The 20220-nt window shown below is 44.7% G+C and overlaps 1 protein-coding gene and 1 long non-coding RNA gene across 5 annotated transcripts in view; one reads left to right on the top strand and one right to left on the bottom strand.

Annotated features, from left to right (window-relative positions):
- The window catches only part of LOC137379569 (uncharacterized), a 29480-nt gene extending 26208 nt beyond the window's left edge, over nucleotides 1–3272 (top strand). Inside the window, exon 3 of the long non-coding RNA XR_010976860.1 lies at nucleotides 3186–3272. This is a non-coding gene — a long non-coding RNA (uncharacterized lncRNA). The remainder of the gene's footprint in view (nucleotides 1–3185) is intronic.
- The window catches only part of LOC137379568 (dedicator of cytokinesis protein 4-like), a 545491-nt gene that overhangs the window by 27305 nt on the left and 497966 nt on the right, over nucleotides 1–20220 (bottom strand). For 2 of the 4 annotated variants that reach the window (XM_068050580.1, XM_068050582.1), the window contains exons 47-49: nucleotides 11938–12019; nucleotides 11667–11776; nucleotides 2308–2380 (exon numbers count right to left, since the gene is read on the bottom strand). In XM_068050580.1, the coding sequence (XP_067906681.1) occupies nucleotides 2308–2380; nucleotides 11667–11776; nucleotides 11938–12019 (265 nt within the window). Of the gene's footprint in view, nucleotides 1–1798; nucleotides 1861–2307; nucleotides 2381–11666; nucleotides 11777–11937; nucleotides 12020–20220 lie in introns of those variants that run through there. The other 2 variants (XM_068050583.1, XM_068050581.1) reach the window with 2 other exon arrangements.

Below are 20220 nucleotides of genomic sequence, written 5' to 3'. Positions count from 1 at the left end.
CAGATTGAGATGCTGGCTGGTTATTGGCCAGGTAAACCTTCAGCATCAGGCCTCAGCCAGGGACTGGTTAAGAGGGATTGCAAAGGCTGGGGTTGGCATAGGATGATCGGCTGGAGGAGAGATCAGAGGTGTCTTGGTGGGGGGGGGGGGGGGGGGGGGTGTGGGGAGGAGGAGGGGAAGAGATTATAAAAGACTCTGTGTGTGTGTGGCGGGGCACGGAGGGGGGGATGGAGAGACATGGTGGGGCAGAAACAGTTAAGCTCGATTCAGCTGTCCTTGCATTCTTTTGGCTGCTCGGTTTCCAATGGCCTGGAAAATCCAATTGGCCAGCATTACATTTAAATTGGAGCCTCATTAAAACATTTAAGTGACCAGCCCACTTCCTGGGACCATGTTGATCACCCACCCCACCCGTTCCACTTCTGTTAAACTGGAAGTAGTCGAGTTTAAGATAGCTGTCATGGTTTCTGATATAATTGGATCTATATTATTGAATTACAGCTGTGTAATTCCCTACACCATGCGTTACATCATATTTTTGAATACTTTATAATAAATTACCAAATTTATTTAACTGAATAAATATTGTACATAGAAATATTGATGAACTGCCATTTCAAAACTTAAAACTCTAATCTAAATTAGTTGAACAAAGTGTATATGTGGACAGAACAATAACACATGAAACTGAACAGACATTAACAAAGTTTTGCACAAAGGAAGGAGAAAATGGGCGACTTTATTTTTATTCGTTCATAGGACGTGAGTGTCGCTGCTAAGGCCAGCATTTGTTTCCCATCCCTAATTGTCCTTGAGAAAGCAGTGGCGAACCGCCTTCTTGAACCGCCGCAGTCCATGTGGTGTAGGTACACCCACAATGCTGTGAGGAAGGGAGTTCCAGGCTTTTGACTTAATGACAGTGAAGCAACAGTGATATAGTTCCAAGTCAGAATGGTGTGTGGCTTGGAGGGAATCTTGAAGGGGTGGCGTTCCTATGCATCTGCTGCCCCTGTCCTTCGAGCTGGTAGGGGTTGTGGGTTTGAAAGGTGCTGTCGAAGGAACCGTGGCAAGCTGCCGCAATGCATTGTGCCGATGGTGCACACTGCTGCCAGTGTGCGCTAGTGGTGGAGGGAGTGAATGTTTAAGGTACTGATGGGGTACCGATCAAGTAGGCTGCTTTGTCCTGGATGGTGTTGGGCTCGAGTGTTGTTGGAGCTGCACTCATCCAGGCAACGGGACAGTATTCCATCACACTCCTGACTTCTGCCTTGTAGATGGTGGATAGGCTTTGGGGAGTCAGGAGATGAATTACTTGCCTTTGAATTCCCAGCCTCTTACCTGTTCTTGTAGCCCTAGTATTTATGTGGTTGGTCCCGTTCAGTTTCTGGTCAATGATAACCCCCAGGATGTTGATGGTGGGGGATTCAGCAATAGTAATGCCATTGAACGTCAAAGGGAGATATAGTTAGATTCTCTCTAGTTGGAGATGGTCAATGCCTGGCACTTGTGTGGCGTGAATGTTACTTGCCACTTATCGGCCCAAGCCTGAATGTTGTCCAGATCTTGCTGTATGCACTGTACTTTGTGACTGATGTATTGGCTAAGAATGAAGTTGAGAAACCTAGGAATCTTAGTAGACTATATGTTTAACAAATGCAAAGAAGCCAATAGATTGTTGAACTACATAACAAAACTGTGGAATATGAATTCACGGAAGTAGTAATCACATTATAATGTTACGACAGACCACCATATGCACTGTGCCCAGTTCTGATTCTGGGAAACAAGTGAGACATTGGAGACAGTACTGTGATGAGCCATCAGGTCCATTTTGGGATTTTTAACCTGCACAGGAGGCACCTGAAAAATAGTTTTATTGAGGTATACAGATAGTTAAGAGAAAGGAAAAAGTAAATCCAGAATATTACTTTAAATTGAACAGAGTGCTACAAGTGGACGCAGGTGCGAATGAGTAAAAAGTACGTTTAAGACTAGTATCAGGAAGCCACACTCCACACAAAAGATAATCAACACATCAAATGCACTTCCAGTCAGACTAGTGGAGAAGAAAATCTTGGATTAATTTAAGATACATTTGGGACCAGAAATTGGAAAACTATAAGGTTTTAGTGGATGAAAGGATTAAGGTGGCCTGATTGGCCCTCTTCATCTGTAATTAGGTTTTGACCCTGTGCTCTTGATTTTCAGATTAACCAACCTATACTCTATTTTCCAATGTAGTACAACAGCAATGTTAATTACTAAAGAAAAAGTATATGTAGAAAGAAAATTGCAGCATAAACCCACCTTTTTCAGGTGCAGATAAATTGGGATCACTTCTGGGCATGCAAGAATCACCAATCTGCTGGGTAAGTGTCTGCTGATAAACAAAGGGTTTATTGAAACAATGTATGAGAAGTACCACCTCATTAAACATGACAAACGGTGCAATACCTCTGTACGACTAACTAAAGCATCTACTGGAAACAGAACATTGCTCGAAGATAATATCTGACAAAATTATGACCTGTTAAAATACCACAATTCAGGGTTGTTCATAATTAACAAGGGATGTTTTGATGAACCTAGAATCTATATCATAAAAGGTACACTTCTTGAAGGTATAACCTAATCAGGGTTTTATTTATTTTGCAGTATCTGCCTATTGAAAATTTTGCAGACATCAAATTTTTATTAAGATAATAGCTTTGCACAAAGTTTGTCACTATTTTAAAACCATTGTTATAAGCAAAATTTAGGGTAGTACATTGTGCAACATTATTAATTGTACCACTAATAGTAGCCTTATCTGCCACCCAAGAAACATTGCTTCACTTCAGTACACAGTGAACACTACAAAATCAGCATTGTAATCTCCCTAGATTATAAACAAGTGAGAAATATGCATTCGCCAGTTTAACAACTAAATAAAGGCAGATTAACATCCTCACTATGTTTTATCCTCGAGTTGTCTGTATAACTTTTTTCTCCAATTTTAAGTTGATGATCTTGTTATCAAAATACAGTCTGTCCAGTTAGCTTGGTGATTTAGGTCTGTTCAGGATCAGCAGATAACTTCACCATTGTCCTGTTGCTAAGCCGATATCCTTCCATTCTGTGTTCAGAGCGTAACAAATAAAACTTTCATTTTTTTTCCTTCTAATTTGACCTTTCTATGCTCCCAGGTCTGCAGGAATCACTGTTTCCACTTACATGCCTACTTCTCTTCAATCGTGTTTTGAACCAGACATTTATCCACTTTTATATGCCATCAAGTTAATCAACATATAGTCGCTTGATAGTACAGAACTTGAGTATTGCTGGAAAAAAAGTGTCGAAGTTTTTCATCTTGCACTCATCAGGACAGATGGAAGAATGCCAAATTTCAAAGGGAGCTACAAGTTATACTGCATGAGAAAAGGGTGCTGACTGGTTGGCAAGCTGACTCTGGTCAAGGCGTTGCCATGGAGAATGCACCAGGGAACTATTGTCCTCGACGCTTTTGTTTAATTCCAAAAAGATGCAATGCCTGGACATGTTCCTTTTGCTGCAGAGACAGGTCTTTGCATATGAAAAATGTAGCTTCTAGCAAGCGTAAGTGAGCCACATTGCGAGCCCAACTGATAATCTTAAATTGGTTGTTAGTGTAATTTGTCATGTAGGCTCCCATCTGCCAAGAATGAGGCACATCGGTTTTGTCATATGAACATTGATTTTGCTGGAGCGAGGAAATGACTTGTTGAACAGATCAGCCGTGGCTGGAAAAAACATTTGCATACTAACAGATGGTGCTTGTATCGACAAAGTACCAATCTGACACATTCAACCCTCAATCGATGTTGATCACCAGACATTGAGGGGGTGGGGAAGCGCATTCCAGGGCCTGCTGGGGTGATGCAATCCACAGGGGCCAAGTCTGGTTGGACCAGCTGGTCACATGACTAACTGGCTGTTCCAGGGTTTTTTGAACTAGCCACAGAGAGTTTGAATTAAAAAAAAAGACTGTTTGCTCCTGGACTGAGAAAATCTCTCCTGTCTGCTCCCATCTCTCTCTCACAAGCCTCTGAATCCACTGAAGACATAGGAACCCCAAGATAGAAAGGGTGCCTACAGCGAACAAGGTTTAAGAAGAATGCCCCAACGAAAAGCAAGAACTACCTACAATCAAGGACTCTACAGTGAGCTCGAAGAACTGTAAGGAAAACTCTTCAGACATTGCCTCAAACTTTACCACTTTAATTTTCTTCTCTTTTCTGTCTCTATTTGCATGTGGGTATTGCATATGCATGTTAGTTTTGGCATCAACCGAATTAGAGTTTAAGTTTAACTTTAATAAATTTCATCCTTCCTTCTTTAAACATAAGAAAATCTGTTTGTGCTGGTTTCTTTGCCTTATAACTGGAAAGCGGTGAACAAGGATTCACCAAGGGCGAACTAAAAACAGTGTGTTTAAAATTAAACCCTGTTATGGTAAGACCAGGTGAAGGCTGAGAGGGATCCCTAGACTCCTTTCTCACCTGGTCGTAACAGAAATTTGGGTGCTAGCATCCGGAATTGACCGACAGACAAACGAGAGAAATTGGAAGTGGGAAGGCAAATTGTCCCCATTCAAAAAAAGAGCAAGAATTCAATATAGGTTTTCTTGTGGTTGTGTGCTTGAACACTAACATGTCTGCAACTGAAGCTAGTAGCTCCCCAAGCCAGGGTGAAGTAAGTCGGGTTAATTTAAAAGCACTGTCTATAGAGGAAAATGACTGAGCAGTGCGGGATCACTGTACGTGGCAAGGCTAGGAAGTCTGAACTCCTAAGACTAGTGGCCAACCATTTTTCCCTTGAATCTGAAGAAGCAGAAGCAGGATTAGAAATAGACCCAGACAGGGTACTGCTAGCAAAGATGCAATTGGAACAGAGGAAACTTGAATTAGAAGAAAGAGAAAGAGAGAGACAGGAAAAAGAGAGAGGCAGGAGAGGGAGAAAGAGAGCCTTCCAGAATGAATGTGAAAAAAAGAAAGACAGGAGAAGGAACAGGAGAGAGAGAGAGAGAGAGAGAGAGAGAGAGAGAAAGAATATTCCGGAAGGAAGGCGAAGAAAGACAGCTGAAGCTGCTTGAGTTAACTAGGGAGCGACAGAGCAACACCAGTGAAAGCATGGCCAATATGGAGGAGCGTAATTCAGGGCTGGGTACAGAATTGTTAAATCTCGCTCAACTAATCCCAAAATTCAATGAGGAAGATGTAGAAAGATTTTTTGTGTCCTTTGAGAAACTGGCAAGTCAGCTAAAATGGCCAGCTGAGACCTGGCCCCTTTTATTACAAAGCCAAAGGGATCAAGGGATATGGGGAGAAAGTGGGAATAGGGACTGAATTAGACGATCAGCCATGATCTTTTTTGAATGGCGGAGCAGGCCCAAAGGGCCGAATGGCTTACTCCTGGCTCCTATTTTCTATGTTTCTATGCAAGCTAATCGGAAAAGCCCAGGAGATTTATTCTCTGTTTCCAGATGAGAGTTCATCAAATTATGAACTGACAAAAAATGCTATCCTCGGGGCATATGAATTAGTAACCGAAACCTATCACCAAAAGTTTGCAACCCTCAAGAAGCAAGCTAATCAAACTATCTGGAGTTTGAAAGTAGTAAGCAGCTGGCTTTTGACCAGTAGCTGAGGGCTCTTAAAGCACAGCTCGGCTATGAGACTCTCCAAGAAGTAATTCTGTTAGAGGAATTTAAAATGCTCTCTCCCATTCTCCACAAAGACCCATATAGAGGAGCAGCAGGTTCAGAGAGCCCGGCCAGCGGCTTTTCTGGCTGATGAGTTTGCTTTAATTTATAAGTCGGTCTCCCAGGGAAGAACCTTTCCTGGTCACCCCCACAAATCCGAAAAGGATAAAGGGTGGGAAGATGATAGGTGCCCAAGCAGTCCTGTGAGAGAAAGAAAAGCAGAAGATACAGGGGGCCTCCTCTAGCCAAAAAGGAAGGTGCTGTGAGCAAGAGTGGGACCTGAAGACCTTTGTGTTTCCATTGTAATAAAGTAGGGCATTTAAAAGCTGACTGCTGGAAACTAAAGGGAAATCCAGTAGGGTTAATCATGGCACACCCGTTCAGTGAAGAAGAGACCCTGATGGAAAGCACAGCAGAACAAGCTGTAGCTTTAACTACAGTAAGAGCGAGACCCAGGAAGTCTACCGCAGCAAGTATATGAAAATTTAAAAGGGTTCCTGAGGGTTATCAGGGTTTTGTGTCCGAAGGAAAAGTAACCCCATATCCCTCAAGTGGGGCAAGCAAGCCCACACTAATTCTCGGACAAAGGGGCCACTAGATCCCTTCTATTGGGAAAAAGCCTCACCTTTCCCCCATAAGGTGCAGTGAGCACCAGAGTGGTGATGAATGGTATTGGAGGGTAGGGTATGCCTGTCCCTGTGCACCAGGTGCACCTGGAGTGTGACCTCATTTCGGGACCGGTGACCATAGGGATTGTCCCTAGTCCGCCTTTGGACAGCATTGACCTGCTCCTAGGTAATGATCTGGCGGGGGTGAAGGTGGTAATCCACCACCCCCCCACCCCCAGTAATGAAAGAAAGACTGCTGGAGGTCAGAGAGACAGTGCCGTGGCAGGAGATGACCCCCTGCAGTTTCCCTGAATGTGTAAATGAATCAAGCCATGATCAAACCAGCACCCCCAGAGGAGACTGAATTGGCACTGCAGGCAGATGGCTAGGTCTGTCTGTGACTTTCTTTGGAAAGTTGGACGATATAGGGAATGAATTAAATGGATTTTCCTTAGCTGAGGCTCAGCGAGCCGACCCAGTATTGCGAGAATTAGCACAGACTGCCCAATGTGAGAGTGAAGCAGAGGGAGTCCCTGATTGCTATTTAAAGAATGGGGTACTGATGAGGAAATAGAGTTCTTGCTCTCAGGTCTGAGAGCAAGGAGTGGACAGTAGTTCACCAGTTAGTGGTGCCGCAGAGGTACCAGGGAGAAATATTAAGAAGGGCCCACGAGACTACAGTGGCTGTAGATGCCGGTATACGAAAGACCAAAGCCCGCATAAGACAGCAGTTTGACTGGCCAAACCTCCACAAAGATGTGGTGGAGTACTGCAGGAGTTGCCACATGTGCCAGGATGAGGGGAAACCCCAACCTATAGTGAAACCTGCACCCCACGTCCTGTACCGGTGTTAGGAGTACCCTCCAGCAGAGGGCTGGTGAACTGTAGGGACCCCTGCCAAGAGCAAAAAGGGACAAGCGGGCACAAGGCTGGCAAAACACTAGACAAAGAAGGGGAAAAAGTGACCATGTGGGCAGGTTAAAGAAGTCCGGGAGGAATCCCGGATGAAAACCCCTACTTTCCAGTCAGCCAACCCTGGAAAATGTGTAACGTTAGACCCCAGATCACCAACGTAAATGCAGACACTGGAAGTATCCCACCAGAGTTGCAAACAGCATTTACAGGAACCTGCAAAATCAAAGAAAGACCTCTAAGGGACAGAGAAACCGTGAGGGTGATGCTTCACCTAGTCGCAGTGCCACAAGGGAATGCCTTAGAGTCTGCACAAATACCTGCAGGCAGGAGTGTCCCAGAGGACAAAAGGGAGATTCGCGAAGAATCCTTCCCCCCACAATCAGAAAAAAAGTGAACCACCCATCCCCAGAAGTCAAAAGCCTTTGCATGACTCAGCAAAGCACTGAGAGTGTGTTCAGGATAGACCCGCCCGCTACTGACTCTCCTGAAAAAAAAACATCAGTGCGAAAGAATAGACAGAAGCATTTGCAACAATCTTCAGCCAGAAGTGCCGAGTTGATGATCCATCTCGGCCCCCTCCTGAAGTCTTCAGCAATCCAGATGCCAGACTTCAGCCAATTCGATTCACTCCATGTGATATCAAGAAACGACTGAAGGCACTGGATACTGCAAAGGCTATGGGTCCTGACAATATTCCGGCAATAGTACTGAAGACCTGTGCTCCAGAACTTGCCGCACCCTTCGCCAAGCTGTTCCAATATAGCTACAACACCAGCATCTACCTGGCAATGTGGAAAATTGCCCAGGTATGTCCTGTACACAAAACGCAGGACAAGTCCATCCCGGCCAATTACCGCCCCATCAGTCTACTCTCAATCATCAGTAAAGTGATGGAAGGGGTCATCAACAGTGCCATCAAGCAGCACTTGCTTAGCAATAACCTGCTCAGTGATGCTCAACTCCTGACCTCATTACAGCCTTGGTTCAAACATGGACAAAAGAGCAGAACTTAAGAGGTGAGGTGAGAGTGACTGTCCTTGACATCAAGGCAGCATTTGACCGAGTATGGCATCAAGGAGCCCTAGCAAAACTGGAGTCAATGGGAATCGGGGAAAACTCTCTGCTGGTTAGAGTCATACCTAGCGCAAAGGAAGATGACTGTGGTTGTTGGAGGTCAATCATCTGAGCTCCAGGACATCACTGCAGGAGTTCCTCAGGATATTGTCCTAGGCCCAAGTATCTTCAGCTGCTTCATCAATGACCTTCCTTCAATCATAAAGTCAGAAGTGGGGATGTTCGCGGATGATTGCACAATGTTCAGCACCATTCGCAATTCCTCAAATACTGAAGCAGTCCATGTAGAAATGCAGCAAGACCTGGACAATATCCAGGCTTGGGCTGATAAGTGGCAAGTAACATTCGTGCCACACAAGTGCCAAGCAATGACCATCTCCAACAAGAGGGAATCTAACCATCTCCCCTTGACATTCAATGGCATTACCATCACTGAATCCCCCACTCTCAACATCCTAGGGGCTACCATTGACCAGAAACTGAACTGGAGTAGTCATATAAATACCGTGGCTACAAGAGCAGGTCAGAGGCTAGGAATCCTGCGGCGAGTAACTCACCTCCTGACTCTCCAAACCCTGTCCACCATCTACAAGGCACAAGTCAGGAATGTGATGGAAAACTCTCCACTTGCCTGGATGGGTGCAACTCCAACAACACTCAAGAAGCTTGACACCATCGAGAACAAAGCAGCCCGCTTGATTGGCACCCCATCTACAAACATTCATTCCCTCCACCACCGACGCACAGTGGCAGCAGTGTGTACCATCTACAAGATGCACTGCAGCAACACACCAAGGCTCCTTAGACAGCACCTTCCAAACCCGCGACCTCTACCACCTCGAAGGACAAGAGCAGCAGATGCATGGGAACATCACCATCTGCAAGTTCCCGTCCAAGTCACACACCATCCTGACTTGGAACTATATTGCCGTTCCTTCACTGTCGCTGGGTCAAAATCCTGGAACTCCCTTCCTAACAGCACTGTGAGTATACCTACCTCACATGGACTGTAGCGGTTCAAGAAGGCAACTCACCACCACCTTCTCAAGGGCAATTATGGATGGGCAGTAAATGCTGGCATAGTCAGTGACGTCCACATCCCATGAATGAATAAAACAAAAATCTCAAAGAAACTAGGCAGCCATGGAAATGGTCAAACGGAAGAAAAACTTCCCCAAAGAACCACATGTTTACAGGGATGCCAAAAGGGGGCAGTTAAAGTGGCACTGGCACCAAGAAAAGGCAAGCTGTAATACATTTTAGGATTTATGAATGAATGCGAATGATTGAGAGAAATGCATGTTTTTTTTTCTGCATCATATTTTCGCTCAACCGTTTTAGTGAAATGTGTTTTTCACAAATAGCATTTCATTCCGCTGGGTGTGGTGGTGTAATGCAGGCCCCGACCTATCAAGAATGAGGCACATTGGTTTTGTCATATGAACATTGATTTTTACCTGTTGCTGGAGCGAGGAAATGACTTGTTGAACAGATCAGCCGTGGCTGGAAAAAATATTTGCATACTAACAGACGGTGCTTGTGTAGACAAAGGACCATTCATTGACACATTCAACCCTCAATGGATGTTAATCACTGGGCAGAGAGGGGTTGGGTAAGTGCATTTCAGGGCCTGCTGGGGTGATGCAATCCACAGGGCCAGGTCTGGTTGGACCAGCTGGTCACATGATTAACTGGCTGTTCCAGGGTGTTTTGAACCAGCCACAGAGAGTTTGAAGTAAAAAAAAAGACTGTTTGCTCCTGGACTGAGAAGATCTCTCCTGTCTGTTCCAATCTCTCTCTCACAAGCTGAATTCACTGAAGACACATGAACCCTAAGAAAGAAAAGTCTCCTGCAACGAACAAGGTTGAAGAAGAATACTGGGCCCCAATGAAAAGCAAGAATCAAGGACTCGACAGTGAGCTTGAAGAACCATAAGAAAAACTCTTCAGATATTGCCTCAAATGTCTCCACTTTATTTCTCTTCTGCTCTTTTCTGTCTCTAGTTGCATGTGTGCATCGCTTATGCATGCAAGCGTGGGCGCGTTGTGAATCCATAGGCATCAACTGAATTAGAGTGTAAGTTTAATAAATTTCAACCTTTCTTCTTTAAAGCTAAGGAAACCTGTTTGTGCTGGTTTCTTTGCCTTATAATTAGAAAGCGGTCAACAAGGAGTCACCAAGGGGGAGCTGAAAACACTATGTGTTTAAAATTAAATCCTGTTACGGTAAGACCAGGTGAAGGATGATAGGGAACCCTAGATACCTTTCTCACCCGGTCGTAACAAATTCCTAGATTGTTCAGGAAGTGCTATCTAATCGCAGAATCACAACGAACATTAGCCATTTTGTTCTGAGTTTTGCAAATATGGGCGAATTGAGTAGGGTCAGTAGTCTGTCTGTTGTGAATAGCTGAAGGGCTGTGATATTTAATATGATCTGCCAGTCTTTGGGACATAGGGCCTTTGTACTTGGCATCACACTGGACTTCATATACCACATTTGTCATTTGTGTGGTGGGCAGAATTTCTTTTTGGCTTGTTGGCAGCAATCTGTTTGTGGAAAATACCACTTGTGTTGCAGAGCAGCAGTGTGAAACAGGTAACTTTACCTGTTGCTCAAATTTGAGAGATACCTTACGCTTCCAGGGTAATTTGAGGTAGACTGGACACTTTTCAGGTCCGAAAGTGGAGGCCTTAGGCTCATTTGTGGTATCAGCAATACACAATGAGCCATTATCCTGCAGGATAGCTTTGATGCTTCCTATTTTTATGTTAAGTTTGCACGGTGAGCAAATGGCTTGGGCTCTATTTACAAGATTGTCGATAAAACCAATCTTATAGCACATGGAGCTGCAGGAATCCCAACACGTATATTGATCAGCGTGGCTCACTTACACTTGCTAGAAGCTACATATATTTACATGTAGGGACCTATCTCTGAAGGCTAAAGGAACATGTCCAGGCCTTGCGACTTTTTTGAAGCATGGGGGACAATAGTTTCCTGTTGCATTCTCCATGGCAATGCCTCAACCAGAGTCGACTCGCCAACCAATCAGCACCCTTTTCTCAAGCAGTATGAATTGTTGTTCCCTTTGAAATGTGGCATTCTTGCATCTGTCCTGATGAGTGCAAGATGAAAAAATTTGACAGCATGTCTCTTTAACCAACATAGCGTAAACTGCTTTTTCTGAGAGGAATTAGTTCATTTTATTTTGAATGCTTCAACCAAGTCCACATTTTGTAATTGAACTCTGTGAAATCTTCAATTACAGTCAGTTTGAGTATTTTGTGTATATAATCATGCTTTTGAGAGACTTACTGACACTCAGCTTTCTTCGTGGTCTGCTTACCTGTGCAGATTCCATGGATATTGGATAAATGGCACTACAAGGCCGTTCTCTGGGAGACAAGCATGTATTTTCTCTTGAATGTTTGTGCTTATCAGACAGCAGCGGGGAACCTAAAATATACAGTAAGCAAACAATCACTTTTACGCCATTTGGCCATAGCAGTCACACTAACACACAAAGAATTCATACTTTCAAACATTTTATATCCTTTGACAAATAGTTTGAACTTAACCTTTAAAAAGGAACAGTTAACTGGATTGAACAGACCTACCTCGAGCACTGGATGGAGCTGAACTTGTGACATTTGGAGAGGCTGAATGTGTGGAGCTTAAGCTTGAGGTAGATGGACTTGCCTGCAAACAATATACAATGCATTTATTAATAAAGCATACTTCGCTTTTGAAGAACAATAAGTTATTTCCAAATGGACTAGAATATTATTTTGCCTTTCAATAGTTATGAAAGAAACCCATAAGGCAAGATTTTCTTCTTGATTTCTGCCAGTATTAGGGGAGGTTATGCTGAATCCCTGTTTACTTTTATGGCAGTCCGACGTTATAGCATCACTTCCTTCAGAATGAGCCACCCAAATAGGCCAAGGTGTATTTAAATGAGGAAATATATGATATCAGATGTTCCATTTTCCATCATTATTGCTGGACAACAGGTGTCCAGTGTTACTAAGTGAGTGTAAATTATTTAAATAGACAAAGTAGGATTAACAATTGATTGAGATAACATAGATTGCTATTTTATTGGAGCCATCAACATGTTTTTTTTTATTTCCAAAATATACTTTATTCATAAAAATCTGTAAAAATTACATTACCAGTTTCAAACAGCACCAAGTCAAATAATACAAACAGTGCAAAGGAGGTCCGTTTGCTTCATTACAATCATGAGTTGCCTCACAACCCTTCCATTTCACATTTGTCATGCCAGTTACATTTTTACATTTTACAGCAAATGAAAATTTTCCCGATACAGTTCGAGGGGTTTCCCATGGATCCAGCCCCTCAGTTCAGCTTGGTGGGGGGACCTTACACTGTGGTCTTTCCCCATTGAGCCTTTGCTGGAGCTGCCCCAAGCTTTAGTGCGTCCCTCAGCACGTAGTCCTGGACCTTGGAATGTGCCAGTCTGCAACATTCGGTCGTGGACAACTCTTTGTGCTGGAAGACCAGCAGGTTTCAGGCAGACCAAAGGGCGTCTTTCACCGAATTGATAGTCCTCCAGCAGCAGTTGATGTTTGTCTCGGTGTGCGTTCCTGGGAACAGCCCGTAGAGCACAGACTCCTGTGTTACAGAGCTGCTTGAGATGAACCTCGACAAAAACCACTGCATCTCTTTCCACACCTGCTTTGCAAAGACACATTCCAGGAGGAGGTGGGCAACCCTCTCTTCCCCACCACAGCCACCGCGGGAGCAGTGTGCGGAGGGGGCGAGACTTCGGGCATGCAGGAAGGATCTGACGGGGAGGGCTCTTCTCACCACCAGCCAAGCTACATCTTGGTGCTTGTTTGAAAGTTCTGGTGATGAGGCATTCCACCAAATGACTTGGGCGATCTGCTCGGGGAACCATCCGACAGGATCCACCGTCTCCTTTTCCCGTAGGGCCTTGAGGACATTCCGTGCAGACCACTGCCTGATGGATCGGTGGTCAAAGGTGTATTCCTGCAGAAACTGCTCCACAAAGGATAGGTGGTACGGCACAGCCCAACTGCATGGAGCGTTCCGCGGCAATGTGACCAGGCCCATCCTTCGCAACACCGGGGACAGATAGAACCTCAGCACGTAGCGACACTTGGAGTTTGCGTACTGGAGGTCTACACACAGCTTGATGCAGCCGCACACCAAGGTGGTCATCAGGATGAGGGCCACGTTGGGTACATTTTTCCCGCCCTTATCCAGAGGTTTGAACATCATGTCCCTCCGGACCCGGTCCATTTTGGATGCCCAGGTGAAGCGGAAAATGGCTCGGGTGACCGTCACAGCGCAGGAGTGGGGTATGGGCCAGACCTGCGCCACGTACAGCAACAACGTGAGCGCCTCGCACCTGATGACCAGGCTCTTACCCACAATGGAGAGAGATCGCTGCCCCCACATGCTCAAATTTGTTGTACCTTGGCTACCCGCTCCTCCCAGGAATTGGTGCATGCCCCGGCCCTTCCGAACCATATCCCCAACACCTTCAGGTAGTCTGACCTGACGGTGAAGGGGACAAAGGATCGGTCAGCCCAGTTCCCAAAGAACATGGCCTCGCTCTTGCTGTGGTTAACTTTGGCTCCCGAGGCCAGTTCGAACTGGTCGCAGATGCTCATCAGTCTGCGCACGGACAGCGGATCCGAGCAGAAGACGGCGATGTCATCCATGTACAGGGAGGTTTTAACCCGAGTGCCTCCGCTGCCTGGGATTGTCACCCCTCTTATGCTTGCATCCTTCCTAATAGAATCAGCAAAGGGTTCAATACAGCAAACAAACAAGACGGGAGCGAGGACAGCCCTGTCTGACTCCAGATTGGATCGGGAAACTTTCCGATTCCCACCCATTAATTGAGACTGCACTACTGATGTTTGTGTAGAGCAGTTTGATCCAATTGCAGATTCCCTCCCCAAACCCCATTTTGGAAAGCACGTCCATCATGTAGGTGTGTGATATCCTGTCAAAAGCCTTCTCCTTGTCCAGGCTGATGAGGCAGGCGTCCACCCTCCTGTCCCGTACGTAGGCAATCGTACCCCTGAGGAGCCATCAACATGTTGAAAATCTTCAAAGATACCTGCATTTTTAAGCTACCAAAGGAATCCAACTTTTGCAGCAGCAGTCATTTCTCACCCCTCCCTAAAGTGATGAACTGCTGATCAATACTATGAGGAGTTTTGCTGAAATTCACTGGAATCAATGAGTTACCTTGCCACACTTTGCTGGTCGCAAAAAATCATTGTATGTTGCAGGGGGATGGGAACCAAATGAGGTCAGTGGAGTGTAAGGAGGTAGTAACTAAAGCCTGTAAGGAACTAGATAATGAAGTCAGCGTGACCAAGGGAAAGAGTAGGCAGGGAGCAGATGATGAAAGCAAAGGGACTGGTGGTCTGTGGTGTATTTGTTTTAATGCAAGAAGTGTAGTAGGTAAGGCAGATGAACTTAGGGCAACAAAAACAAGAAATGCTGGATTCACTCAGCAGGTCTGGCAGCATCTGTGGAAAGAGCAGAGTTAACGTTTCGGGTCAGTGACCCTTCTTCGGAACTTAGGGCTTGGATTAGTACCTGGGAGTATGATGTTATTGCTATTACTGAGACTTGGTTAAGGGAAGGGCATGATTGGCAACTAAATATCCCAGGATACCGATGCTTCAGGCGGGATAGAGAGGGAGGTAAAAGGGGTGGAGGAGTTGCATTACTGGTCAAAGAGGATATCACAGCTGTGCTGAAGGAAGGCACTATGGAGGATTCGAGCTGTGAGGCAATATGGGCAGAACTCAGAAATAGGAAGGGTGCGGTAACAATGTTGGGGCTGTACTACAGGGCTCCCAACAGCGAGCGTGAGATAGAGGTACAAATATGTAAACAGATTATGGAAAGCTGTAGGAGCAACAGGGTGGTGGTGATAGGAGATTTTAATTTTCCCAACATTGACTGGGATTCACTTAGGCGCTAGAGGTCCAGATGGAGCAGAATTTGTAAGGAGCATCCAGGAGGGTTTTCTAGAGCAGTATGTAAATAGTCCAACTCGGGAAGGGGCCATACTGGACCTGGTGTTGGGGAATGAGCCGGGCCAGGTGGTTGACGTTTCAGTAGGGGACTACTTTGGGAATAGTGATCACAATTCCGTAAGTTTTAGAATACTCATGGACAAAGACGAGAGTGGTCCTAAAGGAAGAGTGCTAAATTGGGGGAAGGCCAACTATACCAAAATTCAGCAGGAGCTGGGGAATGTAGATTGGGAGCAGCTGTTTGAAGGTAAATCCACATTTGATATGTGGGAGGCTTTGAAAGAGAGGTTGATTAGCGTGCAGGAGAGACATGTTCCTGTGAAAATGAGGGATAGAAATGGCAAGATTAGGGAACCATGGATGACAGGTGAAATTGTGAGACTAGCTAAGAGGAAAAAGGAAGCATACATAAGGTCTAGGAGGCTGAAGAAAGACGAAGCTTTGAAAGAATATCGGGATTGTAGGCGCAATCTGAAACGAGGAATTAAGAGGGCTAAAAGGGGTCATGAAATATCTTTAGCAAACAGGGTTAAGGAAAATCCCAAAGCCTTTTATTCATATATAAGGAGCAAGAGGGTAACTAGAGAAAGGATTGGCCCACTCAAGGACAAAGGAGGAAAGTTATGCGTGGAGTCAGAGAAAATGGGTGAGATTCTAAACGAGTACTTTGCATCGGTATTCACCAAGGAGAGGGACATGACGGATGTTGAGGTTAGGGACAGATGTTTGATTACTCTAGGTCAAGTCGGCATAAGGAGGGAGGAAGTGTTGGGTATTCTAAAAGGCATTAAGGTGGACAAGTCCCCAGGTCCGGATGGGATCTATCCCAGGTTACTGTGGGAAGTGAGAGAGGAAATAGTTGGGGCCTTAACAGATATCTTTGCAACATCCTTAAACACGGGTGAGGTCCTAGAGGACTGGAGAATTGCTAATGTTGTCCCCTTGTTTAAGAATGGTAGCAGGGATAATCCAGGTAATTATAGACCGGTGAGCCTGACGTCAGTGGTAGGGAAGCTGCTGGAGAAGATACTGAGGGATAGGATCTATTCCCATCTGGAAGAAAATGGGCTTATCAGTGATAGGCAACATGGTTTTGTGCAGGGAAGGTCATGTCTTACCAACTTAATAGAATTCTTTGAGGAAGTGACAAAGTTGATTGATGAGGGAAGGGCTGTAGATGTCGTAGACATGGACTTCAGTAAGGCGTTTGATAAGGTTCCCCATGGTAGGTTGATGGAGAAAGTGAAGGCGCATGGGTCCAAGGTGTACTAGCTAGATGGATAAAGAACTGGCTGGGCAACAGGAGACAGAGAGTAGCAGTGGAAGGGAGTTTCTCAAAATGGAGACGTGTGACCAGTGGTGTTCCACAGGGATCCGTGCTGGGACCACTGTTGTTTGTGATATACATAAATGATTTGGAGGAAAGTATAGGAGGTCTGATTAGCAAGTTTGCAGACGACACTAAGATTGGTGGAGTAGCAGATAGTGAAGGGGACTGTCAGAGAATACAGCAGAATATAGATAGACTGGAGAGTTGGGCAGATAAATGGCAGATGGAGTTCAATCAGGGCAAATGCGAGGTGATGCATTTTGGAAGATCCAATTCAAGAATGAACTATACAGTAAATGGAAAAGTCCTGGGGAAAATTGATGTGCAGAGAGATTTGGGTGTTCAGGTCCATTGTTCCCTGAAGGTGGCAACGCAGGTCAATAGAGTGGTCAAGAAGGCATACGGCATGCTTTCCTTCATCGGACGGGGTATTGAGTACAAAAGTTGGCAGGTCATGTTACAGTTGTACAGGACTTTGGTTCGGCCACATTTGGAATACTGCGTGCAGTTCTGGTCGCCACATTACCAAAAGGATGTAGATGCTTTGGAGAGGGTGCAGAGGAGGTTCACCAGGATGTTGCCTGGTATGGAGGGCGCTAGCTATGAAGAGAGGTTGAGTAGATTAGGATTATTTTCATTAGAAAGACGGAGGTTGAGGGGGGACCTGATTGAGGTCTACAAAATCATGAGAGGTATAGACAGGGTGGATAGCAAGAAGCTTTTTCCCAGAGTGGGGGTTTCAATTACAAGGGGACATGAGTTCAAAGTGAAAGGGGAAAAGTTTAGGGGGGATATGCGTGGAAAGTTCTTTATGCAGAGGGTGGTGGGTGCATGGAACGCATTGCCAGCGGAGGTGGTAGACGCGGGCACGATAGCGTCTTTTAAGATGTATCTAGACAGATACATGAATGGGCAGGAAGTAAAGAGATACAGACCCTTAGATAATAGGCGACAGGTTTAGATAGAGGATTTGGATCGGCGTAGGCTTGGAGGGCCGAAGGGCCTGTTCCTGTGCTGTAATTTTCTTTGTTCTTTATGTCATCTAATGGGTCTTAATGTAGTTGAAGTTATTGGATAGTTCTCTGTAGCAGCACTTAATTATCTCATCAAAACATAGCTGACTACTAAGAACAATTCTTCTACAGACATGTTTTACCTTATTTAAACATATAAAGCAGCCAATCAAATTTCAACAAAACAGAAAATAAGTAGGTAATGGTAGTCTGGATAGTAAAGATACATGCCAGTTAAAAACATACATATATATATATATATTATTCTTAATTTAAACTCAAAACATTAATACACTGGTGCATAATATTAGGGTTAGTCTGACATATCTCAAGTGCTGGATAAATAATAAGCTCAGGAACTGTTCAAATAAAGTCAATGTAAGCAGCCATGATCTTAAGATAACAAAATATATCTCCACAGTGACTGTAATGATACAGTTGCCTGGATGAATGCAGCTCCAACAACACTCAAGAAGCTCAACCCCATTTAAGACAAGCAGCTTGCTTGTCTGGCTATCGACCATCTTAAACATACACTCCCTCCATCACTGTGCACCATGACTACAGGGTGTACCATCTACAACAGGCATGCCGTAAGTCATCAAGCAAGGATTCTTCAACATCCCTTTCCAAACCCGTGACTTCCACCACCTGGAAGGACAAGAACAGCAAGTCCATGGGAACACCACCACTTCCAAGTTCCCTTCTGAGTTATGCACTGTCCTGACAGAAGGATCTATCCTTGGCCCCTTCCTATTTGTCATCTACATGCTGTCACTCAGTGACATCATCCACAAGCACAGAGCTTGGTTTTCACACTTATGGCAACAACACCCAGCTCTACCTCACCACCACTTCTCTTGACTCCTCCACTGTTGCTGAATTATCAGACTGCTTATCCGACTAGATGAGCAGAAATTTCCTCCAATTAAATATTGGGAAGACTGAAGCTATTGTTTTTCGGTTCCTACTCTAAACTCCATTCCCAAGTTACCGACTCCATCCCCTCTCCCTGGCAATTGTCGAAGACTAAACCGACTGTTTGCAATCTTGGTGTCATATTTGACATTGATTTGAGCTTCCAACTATATATTTGGACCATCATTAAGACCGCTTATTTAAAACTGCCCAACTCTTTCCCCGCCTTAGCTCATCTGATGCTGAAGCCCTCATTCATGCCTTTGTTACTTCTTGACGACTATTTAACACACTCCTGGCTGGTCTCCCACATTCTAACCTCTGTAAACTTGAGGTCATCCAAAACTCTGCTGCCCATGTCCTTCTTGCACCAAGTCCTATTCAACTAGCACCCCTGTGTTCGCTGACCTACATTGGCTCTCAGTCAGGCAACGTCATGATTTTAAAATTTTCATCCTTGTTTTTAAAGCTCTCCATAGCCTCGCCCCTCCCTACCTCCATAATCTCCACCAGCCCCACAACTCTTAGAGATAACTGCGCTCATCCAATTCTGGCCTTCTGAGCATCACTGATTTTAATCACTCCAACATTGATGGTCGTGCCTTCAGTTGCCTAGGTCCTAAGCTCTGGAATTCCCTCCCTACACACCTCCATCTTGATTTTTTCCTTTCAGACACTCCTTGAAACCTACCTCTTTGACCAAGCTTTTGGCCATCTTACCTAGGATCTCTATGTGGCTTGGTGTCATATTTTGTTTTATATTGCTCCTATGAAGCACCTTGGGATGTTTTATTACATTAAAGGTGCGATATAAGTTGTTGTTGTTCCACATAGTTGCTGGGTCAAAATCCTGAAACACTCTAGCTAACAGCACTGGGGGAGTACATTCACCATACGGACCACAGCGGTTCAGGAAGGTGACTCACCACCACCTTCTCAAGGGCAATACATACTGGACTTGCCAGTGACCCCACATCCTGTAAATGAAAATAAAAGAGTAAAGCATTTCAGAGAGCAATATAAAGGAGAAAGCTTAAGGTTGTGGAATGCATTGGGTTAATACCAAATCAATTATAGATTTCAAAAAGATACTGTTAATTACTTGATATATAAAGGGTTTCAGCAGAAAGCAGGAAAATCACATTAGTTTGGAAAGAAAGTAGGAAAATGGGACTGTATAAAATTAGTCTCAACAGGAATCAAAATTCAGCACCAAGCCAAATGGGTGGGGAGGAAGGAGGCATCCTCCTGCGTTACAATTTCTACATTTCCATGTAAATAAAGGACCCCAAGCAAACAGTTGATTAACAACATAAAGTGGTGATTACAAAAACAAAATACTGCAGATGCTGGAAATCTGAAATAACAGAAAATGCTGGAAATACCCAGCAGGTCTAACAGCTACAGAAACAAACAGAGTTAATGTTTCAGCTCGAAAACCTTTCGTCAGAACACTGTGTTTATTGTTGAGAGAAAGGAGTGCAGAGGATGGGTACTTTTCCTTCAAAATATTCCCCCAACGCTTATGCAGCATACCTATCTGGGATGTAATCTTGAGATTTATGAGCACTGAAGATTGCAGGATCT

Source organism: Heterodontus francisci, chromosome 18, assembly GCF_036365525.1.
Source record: "Heterodontus francisci isolate sHetFra1 chromosome 18, sHetFra1.hap1, whole genome shotgun sequence".
In the NCBI taxonomy this organism is placed as follows: Eukaryota; Metazoa; Chordata; class Chondrichthyes; order Heterodontiformes; family Heterodontidae; genus Heterodontus; species Heterodontus francisci.
The sequence above is the reverse complement of the archived record's forward strand: the minus strand, read 5'-3'. Positions and strand labels throughout refer to the sequence as shown.